General features: G+C 38.4%; 1 protein-coding gene across 19 annotated transcripts in view; it reads right to left on the bottom strand.

The window, feature by feature from the left end:
- Positions 1–12551, bottom strand: part of ppip5k1b (diphosphoinositol pentakisphosphate kinase 1b) — an 88991-nt gene that overhangs the window by 20225 nt on the left and 56215 nt on the right. For 13 of the 19 annotated variants that reach the window (XM_038301287.1, XM_038301285.1, XM_038301286.1 and 10 more), the window contains 2 exons: positions 3673–3825; positions 788–850 (listed from right to left, as the gene is read on the bottom strand). The exons of 3 other annotated variants lie outside the window; for them this stretch is intronic. In XM_038301287.1, the coding sequence (XP_038157215.1) occupies positions 788–850; positions 3673–3825 (216 nt within the window). The remainder of the gene's footprint in view (positions 1–787; positions 851–3672; positions 3826–12551) is intronic. 3 more of the 19 variants (XM_038301295.1, XM_038301291.1, XM_038301292.1) reach the window with 2 other exon arrangements.

A 12551-nucleotide genomic window follows, 5' to 3' on the forward strand; every position in this document is an offset into this window, starting at 1 on the left:
AAGTGATTAAAATCGAAGGTACAGTATACAGCTACAATATGCCAAAGCTTTACTCACCTCTACATGTAGAATGGTAGAAAAGCAGAATTCTGATTAATGTGAATGATAATTGAATGTCCAGTAGTATTAAAATCTAATGTTTATAATATGCCCATTAATCTTAAAATCTGTCAAATAAAAAATAATAAAATAAAAAACACAAGACAGATATATCGGGGTAAAAGTAAGCAATCATGTCCTGTTCCAGCAGAATACACATGCTTGATCCCAATAGACATGCCCTATTCAGAACTCAAATGAAAAGCATGCTAGATTTTCCCAAAAATCTCATCTACTTCTATACAACACAAATGTTTTGTACACATAGATGAATATGAAACACCAGCTTTTCAATGGTACAAACCAAATTTAAACATCAAAGTTTAAGTCAGTACAAGTTATGATGTGCACACTGATTATCTACATATGGAAATATATCCAAGGAAGGAGATATATTCTAGAAAAAAAAAAAAAAAAATTGTGAGGAAACGGCAGAATCAGGGAGGTAAATTAACCTTTCACAGGCAGAGCAGGTGGTGTTAGCGATGCAGGCTGAAAACAACACAAGACTCATCAAACACCGAGGCTGTGCGGTGAAAGAGAAACTCGGATGGAAATTCTTTCATTTGATGTCATTAACGCAGTCAAATCTCCACATCCCAAAAAGGTGTTTTCTTCCCCACAAAAGGGTCATGCAAGATGAACTAGAGGATTTTCGAAAAGTATACTTGAATAAAAGCGGACATACCATTGGTCGGATGCCTGGCAAACGACACAGAAAATCTCTTTACTGCCGGCATAGAGAGCAGTTCTGAGGAGATAAGAAAGGTAACTGGGATTACTGGAGCTCTGGGTATCTGCCTGTCTGCTTTTGTGGATTTTAAAGAAATCAAAATTGAAAAGAGAGGGGGAGAGGAACACAGTTTTCAACTTACACACATTTCCAACCACTGAGTAAAATGTGGCTAACCACTGAAAGGATGAAGAGATGAATAAACCAGATCTTTTAATAGATTTTGATGTCTTTTCTTTGGATGAGCTAACACAGTCATCAAACTTTGTGGCAGTACCATCATCGCAGATATCAGATTTATAGTCCCCATACTGCAGATATATTAGAATCTGAGCTTAAATGTCACTCAAACCCGTTTGCACCGGGACAAATTACACCTTTCAAAAGACCAAATATTACCCGTCACATATCGGACTCAATAACGATTTAAAAGAACTATTTTCATTCATTTTTAAAAGAACTATTCACATAATTCTATTACATTAAATTGCATTTACAACATTCACCACTGTTCAGCGCCATTTCCCTTTTTCTTCTCAGCACGGAGCAGCCGGCTTACTTGGACTCGCAATGAATCATGGGATACCCAATGCTACGTAGGATACAGCGGACCTGTCCTTCAAAACGGGGGAAAAATTGACTGCGGTCTGCACGGCCTACCACGCTACAACGTAATCGGCTGATGAATCTGGCCTTCAGAGCGTGCAGCCGCTGAATTTGACCTCAAGCAATAGTGTGGGTTTAGTTTGTTGGTTTCAGAGAATGGTTGGTTTACATTCTCTTAAGAGGTGTTCTGTGGGGTTATTGTCAGTACTAGTTCCTTTACCAGTAGCAGAAGGAGATCAAATCAGCATGAGCTAAATCTGTTACTAGAGAAGTGGGAGGCTAATGGCTAATTAGCATCAGCTAACTTTAGCTATCAAAGTCAATACAAAATGAGAAGTTCCCTCTGATGTTATTTACCAGGGTGTCTGAGTCCTATTACTTTAATATGCATGGTTGAATGGTTGCTGTGACTAGAACAGCGCTTTATAAAGTCAGTCTACTTATATTTAACTATGCAAAATTAGTGAATATCACTAATTATCATTTCACTGGAGACAATTTCTACATTTCATGCAGTTTTTTCAAATAGGGCAACATCCTTCATCTTAAATGGATTCATTATTAGGTGTAGCAATTAGGCTATTAGAACAAATTGTATTTTCAATGTAAACACACACTGTAAGCTGTTTAGGGGCAAGTTTAAACGCTGTGCACTGGGTCTGACTGCGGGCTCAGGTCGCTGGCAAAAAATGCCATAGAAATCAAAAAAGTCTCCATCAGGATTCTGAATATGAGAAGAATGCAACAGGGAAAAGGAAACGGACACAGAACACGCCCACTGCGTCTGTGGAGGACACGTTTGAATACATTAGAACATTTCCCAGTCATTCTGCAAAGGTAAAAGGCATCAGAAAAAAATGTCAGAGGTAAATATTTTTATTTTTAAATATTTTTTATACTTTTATGATTGCATAGTGTGAGTTTCAAAAACAGAGTTTTTGAATAGGGTCAGTTCACATTGCAGCCATAAAAAATAGGATTATTTTAATATTTGACAAAATAACTTATTTTTGTTTTCAACCTTTATTAACTTTTCGGATTTGGTTTCATCCATGAATTTTTATTTCATTGCATCCCTAGTATGGATTAAAGATGGGAGACTTAACAGCAAACGAAAGTTACTACCGTAACTACGGTTCTATGAATCCCAGATGACCGCCAGAGGCGGTGCTTGAAGCACCGCCTCTGGCGGTCAGTAGGGATGAAATAGAACAAGCAATATTTTGACAACAAAAGAAAGAGATTATGTTAGACAGGCCTCACTGTCACACATAAGGTTTGTCCCGACTGCTGCAGCTCCTTTAAAAAAAAGCATGAAATCATCCCGTCTCCTTAAGGGGCGACGTCTTTCAGACCATTCCATCTTCTTCGTTTAATATAACCTGCACTGAGTCGGTCCACATACTCACCCGTCTCTCAGCCAACAGCATCTTATTCTGACTGGCAGTGCCGAGAAGTTTTGCTAAAAGAGCGACACCTAGTGGACATAATGAGCAGTTCAGTTTTGTTGTGTTTAGTTCCCTGCATTTGGACAAGAAGCCTGCTCTGCTGCAGAGCCCTCCTCTGTGTTTACAAACCAACCCAAGGTCGTTGGGTCTTTTATAAAACCTTATGTCATATCTATATATACATACTGTATATAAAACTTACCATATAATAGTTAACCTGTGAGGGGTTAAAATTAGGTGATTAATAAATCTTGGTGAGTCAGAGCCTTTACCAGTGGCAGTATAGGGGAAGAGGGAAAAAATCATGCTGGATTATTTCTCAGTTAAATTATCGTCTCTTCTAGTATGGATTACTATGAAATGTGCAGCAAAGCAGCAAATAATGAAAACACCACCCAGAGTTTGAGCTTTCAGCTTTCAGTAGGGATTATCAAATTCCACCAAAAGGAAGGCAGCATGCACACATAGAGAAACATTTGGATGGCAAGCAGACAGAGGCGTGATCATAATGATTAAGGTAAAGTTTCAACATTTACCACACAGCTGATCATTCTGCTGTTGCACCAGTGCCACCATTCTGGACACAAGTTACTTTAATAAGGAGATTAAATATTTTAAAATGGATATTCTGGGAAAGAATGGAGAAGAGGTTTTGGGTTTGAGAAAATGAAAGAATTGCCAATAGGTCCAAGAGAACAGCGTAAGCAAAAAAAAAAAAGATTTTTGAAGACGGGTGGGGATGAACACCTGTCCCGTGGAAGAGAACAGAGAGCGCTGTGAACATACCAAACATGCCAATCTTGCACGGCAGACTGCCGGGGGACAGAGGTGGTTTTCGGTGGTGGTGATGGTGGTGGGTGCGGACGTAATCCCGCAAGTTGGGGGCGCTAGAGGACACCCCAAGCGCTGAGGCACTGAAGAGGCCAGAGCAGAGCGAGCCTGTGTGAGGACGAGTCGGGGGATGAAGGGAGGAGGGATGGGTGGGAGTGGAAGTATGACGGATGAGTCATTTTATTTTGCACACCATGCAGTTATTCTTCCAAATGTTTTGCCCTTTTGTGGAGAGTTTGTTTACACTGTAAACATGCCTTAAAAAAACTATTCACAGCCGCTAAGGTTACAACCACAAACATTGATGCATTTCAGGGATTTTATGTTACAGACCAACAGGCTGTTTGTGAAATGCAAGAAAAAGGATATCCAATATGCCTTTTAAACACCCAAAATCTCAAAAGTGTGGTGTAAGCCTCAGCCTGTATGCAAGCTAAACCTGGGTTTATCTTTAGAAGCCTCTTTAGGTCAGCTAGCCTCATTCAACTTGCTCTCTGCTTAAACCACCTCCTGTTCTCGCTGCAGGAAAACAAAAACCCCTCAGCATTATGCTGCCATCACCGCATCACACCAAAGGGATGGTGTTTTGAAGGTCATAACATGTGTTATATGTTGCACCATCACCTGACCATAGCGCCATCTTCTACAGGTTTCCTCAAGAAAATCTAAGGTGCTTGAGCAGAAATAAGCTTATCTACTTTGCTGGTTTATTGAGGACATTTCACCTGTCAACCAAAAGACTCCCTCGGTTCTTATGGAGTCAGAATTTTGCCAAAAGTGCACTTGCATAAAAAATACTCCAATTTAAAACACACGCAGGTAGACTACTGACTATGTGGATTTTGAATATCTTTTTGCTAGAATGAGTCCATGCTCCTCTGTGCTTGTTTCTTAGCCACCTGTAGTTTCTCCTCTCCTCTCCTGTGGACTTTGAGGGAGGAACCAACCTGAGACACTAAACTGCCTGTGATTGGTTACTTTCAGAAAAATCTCACCTCATGAGACTTTGTTCCGTCAGATGATCAACCCATAGTCAATACCTGTTTATCCCTTAAGATTATCCCTTTACTTTTGTATGAAAAATCTATTTAATTAATTTGTGGTGTTTTTTTTTTTTTTTTTAACTCTTTAAAGCCCGATCCAAGAATAAAGCAAAAAAAGAAAAGTACTTTTTTTTTTGGTTTGAAGTCCTTATTTGGCCTTTTAACAAAATATGTAAAAAGAAAAAACAGAAATACATTTTTGATATTAATAATTTATTACTATGCGATAAGTCAAGGTTATTTTTTGTGTAGTCTTCTGCCCTCTGTTATCAGGTATATCTGATTGTGTACAATAGGATTTTGAGCAAAGTTTTTACCATTAAATTATGCAAAAGGTGTCAGACGCAAAACATTTCAGAAACCGTATGTATCAAATATGATACATTTGGCATTACAGGGTTAAGCGTGTGGCGATCTGACCTTACATTTTTCTTTTGTACATGACTAAAGGGATGCACGGCCATCGAGGTAATTTAGAGTCTATCTTTTTTACAAACCTAAAGGTATAGATGCAAATCTGATGTCTTGTGCATGCGTATTGGTATGCTGGCCTGACAGAACACCGGCACTGATTTCTCCTGCATCGCAGGAAGTGACGTTAGCAAAGCATCTTCAGTCTAATAGCTGTTCTCTTAGAGTTAAAATGTGATTAAATGAGGTCATCATTGAATAACTTAGTTCAACGCTATCATGGAGGTGTGTGACAGCAGCAGCAATAAGCTCTAAAATAATTTATGTTAAATTTGGAACTTGGTACGAGCTAAGTTAACGTTAGCTCCACTTTTTTATTGAGGAAAGTGAGGCTTAAATTGACTTATATTTATATAGAATTTATTTATATTAATATATTTGAACACAGACATTTTCCATTTCTAATCAGCTTACAGATACTGTTGTGTTTATAAGCTGTCAGTGGATGACAGAGACGTCATAATTCAATCAGCTATCAGCCTGAAAATGCTTCGCTAACATTTCTAATTTCCTAAGAAGGAAAAATGGTCAGAGGTTTTAAGTAACAAAGAACAAACACTTTCTTTCCATACTTATGTAGAAATATCTGCTGCAGTAAAAGTTGTCTAAAAAAGTTGTTTTTTAGACAACTCTTTACGTCTACTCCTTACATTTTTTAGCAATTATGTCTACTTTCTACTGCCTACATTAAAAAAAAAGATTAATTAGTTTTGTTTCAATTAGGCTCGTTTTCATTATGGCCTCTTAAAAAAGAAAAAAACAAAACACCTTTAATCCAAATAGTTAATTTATTTGTGGTTGGACTCTGTGTTGCCCCAACCTCTTGTTCACCACATACCAAATTTTTTTCAAGATGATGCAAATTTAAATTTGACCCTGTACTGTTACCATTAGTTATAAAACTAAGAAAATTAAGTCTAATGAAGTTATCATCCAGAATTGTAGAACAATTTTCCTTTAATAGGGTAGAGCAGTAAAGCTTCAGGATTAATTTTACCTTTATATATCAAGTAGTTATAAAAATGCTACTTTTACACTATTACTTGTGTAAAAAGCTTAATTCAATTCAGTTTATTTCTGTAGCACCAATTCATAACACATCATCTCAAGGCTCTTTCCAGTTCATCAGATCATCCAGTCAGATTGATTCAAAGTTTTCTATCTAAGAAAAACCAGTTGATTGCATCGACTCATTGACTCTTCAGCAATCCCTCACACTAAGCATGCTTGTAGCGACAGTGGAGAGGAAAAACTCCCTTTTAACAGGAAGAAACCTCCAGCAGAACCAGGCTCAGTGTGAGCGGCCATCTGCTGAGGCCGACTGGGGTTCAAGGAGACAGAAGCAGACATAGAAAAGGCAACCAAGTTGATGCTCTGACTTCTAAAAATGTATTTTTAAACAGTAGGATTTATACTTCGACTTAAGTAATAAACATTAATACTTTTGACACCTCTGGAAACCATAGAGGTGGGATTTCCTGAACAGCAGGCCAATCACAGGCAATGTACTTTCTCAGGTTGGTTTCTCCTTCAAAGTGACAAAAGTCGACATGATCCACAGAAACAGGACCAAAGGGGAGGAAAGAAACTACAGGAAGATTACAAAACATGATAACGCAGTGCATAGGACTGAGCAAAGGCCTCATGCTGTTCAATCTGTATGCAGAGAAGTTCATGGCTATGTTTACACTGCAGGTCTTGATGTACCATTACAACTTTTTGTTAGATCTGATTTTTTGTGTGGGTGTTAACATGGGAAACTGTTCCCCTGAAGTGATCCACATGAGAAGAAAAACAACAATCCACATCAAACAACTCTAAGTAGAAGTGACCTGAATGTGCAGAAGATCAATAACAAGATGTGCTAGAAGTCAGGGACTATGGATGGATGTAAAGCTGTTGAGCAGTGGGAGTAGCTGGATGATACAGCAGACATAAAAAGGTTTCTTATGGATCGCCGCTGAATCCTCCACATTGAGAGGAGCCAGTTGAGGTGGATCTCATGCATCTGGTTAGGATGCCTCCTGGACGTCTCCCTGGTGAGGTGTTCCAGGCACGTCTCACCGGGAGGAGGTCCAGGGGGAGACCCAGGACACACTGGAGGGACTATGTGTCTCGGCTGGTAAGGGAGTGCCATGGGATTCCCCCGGAGGAGCTGGCCCAAGTGGCTGTGGAGAGGGACGTCTGGGCCTCCCTTCTGAAGCTGCTACCCCTGCGACCCGACCCCGGATAAGCTGAAGAAGATGGATAGCCGCCCAAATACTTACTAACCCCAAAATTTCGTTGTCCATCCACTGTAAACCTACATCTACGCTGTCCTGCATGTTTGCTGTAATTATTTTTGTCCCCTGCTCTGTGAGAACAGAGTGACATCATCGTCATAGTAATTCAGATAAGGCTCACTAGGCCGTGCAGACCGCAGTCAGATTCTAAAAGATCCAACCTGTATTGGATTTAAAACCACATACAAATATAGCCCAGATCGGATTGGGAAAAAGTCTGATTCTTTATGATAACAAAAAGTGGATTTGGGCCTCATTGATCTGCAGTGTGATTTTTAAATAAAACTGCTGGTATAAGTGTGTATTACAAATTACTCTTTGGCAGAATTCTTACTTCATATGGTTGAAAGTATCTATCTTGTCATTAAAGACACTAATGGCCGATTAGCAGCAGTGAGTCATAAGCAGTGAGATTTAAATATAACTGGAATAGCAATCACTGCTGCGGACTAGAAGCAGAGAGACTAATTCTGCCGTCTCAAACCACCCATCTTCCCTGGCAAAAATGTACTTTGTCATGCATCACTCATGTTTTATGAAGTTTTGGGCAAGACTTTTGTTCTGTTAATGCCTTTCAAGTGTATTTTCTTCTGCAAAAGCAGCAAGTAACATCCACCTATAATTTTTGCTTTGTGTACATTAATGTTATGTCTATTTTTTATTATTTGTGTTAATAACAATACATAACATGGAGATGAAAGCAACCTGGGATGTTTTCCTTCAGCAGGGAGAGGAATGCTAAGGGGACGACTGACTGAGCTAAAGGCAGGTGAAAATATTTGTTCTAGCAATGTGTGCCACACTTTTCAGATTCTTTGTAAATCATGAATGCATAGATCCATTCATATCTTAGGGACATTAATACCTCATTTACACTACCCTTGAAAAACCGATCCATGCCGAGACCGGTCCGAGCTCGGATCAGTTAACCAGGTCTAGCTCGGTTCTGACGACCGTTTACACATCACGCTATCTCGGTTCCTCGACTCCTCGCCTCCTAGTGACGATCTGCGGTATTACGGCCAGTATTGAAGGAGGAAATCAAGCAGTTGGTGGCGGTAATGCACCAAAAGTTGTTTGCCAACCGCCATAAAACACAAGAAGAAGAAGACAAAGAAGGAGGGAATCAAGCAAATCAAAATGTTGCGTGGAGAAGATTTTGATTGTTGTTTATGGTTGTTCTTCTTCTTCTGTTTTGTGTTGGTTGGCAAGCAACTTCCAGAGGGGCATTACCGCCAACTACTGGAATGGAGTGCGAATCAGGATGTGCAGCCAGACGGAGATGACGCGTTCTGCTCATGCGCTCTTGTTATCAGAGAACCGAGCCAGGGAAAAACTGAGCCGAGCCCACCTCTGGAACTGGTCTGCAGTTAGCTCGATTCGGTTGTGTCTAGCTAGGTTCAGTTCAGTTTGCTTTCCATTTACACACGATAAGTTATCTCAGTTACTGAGCTCGGACCGGTCTCGGCACAGTTTTTCAAGGGTAGTGTAAATGGGGTAAGAGTCTTAACTGAAGGGACTCACACATGCAAGGGTGTGGGGAGGGGGGTAAGCTCCATGCAGAAAACCAGTTCTCACCACGTCCCCACCAAGCTGGACTGTTACAGAAAGTCCCTCAAAACGATGTGCTTAAATGAGGATACATGGTCAAAAAAATTATTTAAAACTTAATTTGAAAAACAAAACATCTACATCTTTATTGAGCATTGCTAGAACGTTTCATCTGGTTGTCTGAAGGTTCACAGAACAATGATGGATTCAATAAGAGCAGACATTGCTCTAACTTCAATGGTTTTACTGTGTTGTGCTCATGATCAGAGATCTTCTTCATTCTACTTTATTGAGACGTCTCGTTTTTATCTAATGTGTTCAAAAGAGAACAAATGAGCAGATTTAGGCTAAAAGCAACAGTAGGATACAAGAAACCAAACCGCCTCTTTACTGCAAAAAAGAAATTACTGTATTTCATTTTGGTTTTTTATTTATTACAGCGTGCAAGTAAAAAACATGCTGATAGAATATGATTGTTTAGATTTAAAATAGGAAAAAATAATAACTCCTTTACCATATTCAAAGTGCATAATTATTTTATTTTAAGGTAATATAAACCGATTCCATCTTATCTAAATCATTTTATTTATTTGCTCAAATTAAGGGCAAATTTAAGATTTCCAAGAAATGTTTACTTTAGATCAGTTTTTGCAGTGTTTTTTTGTTGTTGTTCATCTTTATACAGACCAAAGAAGATTTTTTTTTAATGATAGAAAGCCATTAATAACACTTGTTAGAGTTAAAGGGGACGCCAGCTTATGCTCATCTTTCTGAAAGTATTCATACCCCTTTCTGTTTTCCACATTATCTTGTTACTACAAACCTAATTTTATTGGGATCTTATGTGAAAACTGTGATGTCTGAATGTCTAAGGTAAGCAGCAGAGCATGAAAGGATAAACAATTAATGTGTTTAAAAAAAATAAGCAGTTTTCAGGACAACTTTTCTAAATACTAATATGAAATATGTATCATTAAAAACTCTTGGAACAACATTTTTCTTCCCTACTTTAGGTTAGTCTAAAGAAACCAAAAAAGTGCATTAAAGTTTTTTTGGGGGGGTAAATACTTTTGGCAGACCTTATGAAAGAACATGTGAACCTCCTGATAGAAGTGTGAACACTAGTGGAAGCTCTGGGTCACTTCTGTCTGGGTTTCATTATTTTAGCATAAAAACTGATCCAAAAATAAGGGAAATTGATTTAAGCCGTTCATCCTTAGAATAAGATAATTAGACATGATGCACTTTAATATAAGATAAATGAGTTGTTTATTTTTTAATCAAATCCTTTCAGTTCACTGTCTAAGTGTCAAATCATGGGAAAATTCACTTATTTCAAGAAAAATCTACTTTAAATGTCTGTGCTGTTCCTAATTTGTTTAAGTGATCCATCTAACATCTCTTACCATGTTCAGATGCTGTTGATTTTGTTGCTGGTGAAGATTCTCACTCGTCCAGGTCATAGTCCTTCCAAAATAAATAAAAATCCACTGGACTTCCAGGATGGGAAGCGGAACGTCATCAAACTTTGAAACAAAGTCCAGTGGATTGTTTTTTTGTTTTTGTTTAACATTCTTTGAATGACTATGACATGGATGACTGAGAATCTTTACCAGTAAATCTCAAAGCAAGGTAAAAAGCAAACCTTGGGCTAAAGTTAAAGCTGTAAGACTTGAGTAAAAGAACAATTTTTGCAGATTAAATATCTAAACTGTCAATAAAATACTTGTTGGCATAATGTTTCCTTACACTAGCAAATATTAAAGATTATGTTACAGATTTCAAATATGTGTTTGTGTTGAGCCTCATTGCTGTTAGAGACTGAGTGGGATTATTCTGTCCTGGTGACATTGAGCAGCCAGGCTGTTAAGGAGGGTAAAATTCCTATTGAGGCACACATGACAGAAATCGTTTCTGTGCTTCTGATGTCACATTCCTGCCTTTATGGTTTTCTCCATGCTGCTGGTTTTGGACTACAGACTCATGCAAATGAGTGTCGGCCTTTTTTATCCCATTACAAGTTAATTTCCTGTGGGAAAAGTGACTGCGGAAAATAAAGCGTTCTTTGATTGTGGAGTTGATCCAGACAGAGCCGTGTTAGGTCTACTGCTCACTGACGGCTAACTGTTGGCGGAGAAAGAGGATGGCCAAGTCCTCTGATGCAGATTATTTAGTAAAATATGTTTATAAGGTGATGGGGGGATTATTTAATCTATTTTAAAATTACAGTTTGTTAAATCACCCTATCATTCATTCTCAGCATTTAGACCCTTTCAGTTCACACCTGCCATTGGCTTCTGCTGCTCTACCTGATCTTTAAAACATTTCTGCTATTCTGTTGTATTTGGATTTTAAAGATAAAACACCAAAGGCTCAAATTCTCTTATTTTGTTAAGGTGATAGTCAGGAAGACCCACAAAAAATGGTGAAATCAGAAAAAAAAGACATCTTAACTGGAGAATCTGAGGACATCAGACATTTCTCCAAATCATTAGAGACCAGATGAAAAGTGGGAAGCTGTGAGGAGGCCAGTCAGCAACACTGAATGACCTTTAAAGGTTCCCAATAAGCAGCTGGTCTGTTGCGTCACAATCATCTCCTTTATTTTGTATTAATCCCGGTTAAACAGTAGGGTGGAGACTATACATTTTAAGACGATTTTAGCAACAATTCAAATAGAAATGCTTGGAAAAACAATGATTTTAGGAAGTTTTGGCCTGAGATCATGATCAGAAACATGAGCTGGAGGCTCACCTGAACAGAACTGAACTGGGTTTGGAGAACTTTGATGAGGTAGATGCTGTTGCAGCCGAATCAACAGACCATCTTTTTCATTTAAGTATGCACAGGCAGTTGGGGTCTTTCCTGAGGTTTTCATGTAGTTTATATTAATAAATCTATTAATTAAACCACTGGTAAAGCGCTGCCTTCAGAGCCAAGAAAGGTTTATCCAAAGTCTGATGTTTCCGAGCTGATAGCGGACTTTAGGTTTGCCTTTTCAGAGCTGGTTGTTTTGCCAATTTATTATAGGAATTATGAAAACAGAATTTTAGGCTTAAGAGTCTTTTTCTTTTCAAACATAGGAAAGTTAATCATAAAATAATAAAGGAGGAAATAACAGAGAAACGGTAAAAGAGGATGGATTTGCCAGGTTACATGTTCATTTATCCTGCTAAGCTTTTAGCTCAAACTAAAAATAGTGAGACTTTTTTTTACAATTATTTCTAAAATGTTATATCAGAAGAGCTTTATGATGTGGAAGGATACATTTCCTAAGTTTTTACAGGCGGTTGGGGTCTTTCCTGGCAGCATTTCTGAGGTTTTCATGTAGTTTATATCGATAAATCTATTAATTGAAACTGAGAAAGTCTCAGTGAAATAGATTTTGGCATATCATCCATCTGTAACACGCTGGTATTCACCACTGAACCTTCTGTGAAGCAGGGAAACACCTTAATTTAAACCTTTGATCAGAATCTGCAGCAGC

Source organism: Cyprinodon tularosa, unplaced genomic scaffold (assembly GCF_016077235.1).
Source record: "Cyprinodon tularosa strain WSP-4 unplaced genomic scaffold, ASM1607723v1 ctg465, whole genome shotgun sequence".
Classification (NCBI taxonomy): domain Eukaryota; kingdom Metazoa; phylum Chordata; class Actinopteri; order Cyprinodontiformes; family Cyprinodontidae; genus Cyprinodon; species Cyprinodon tularosa.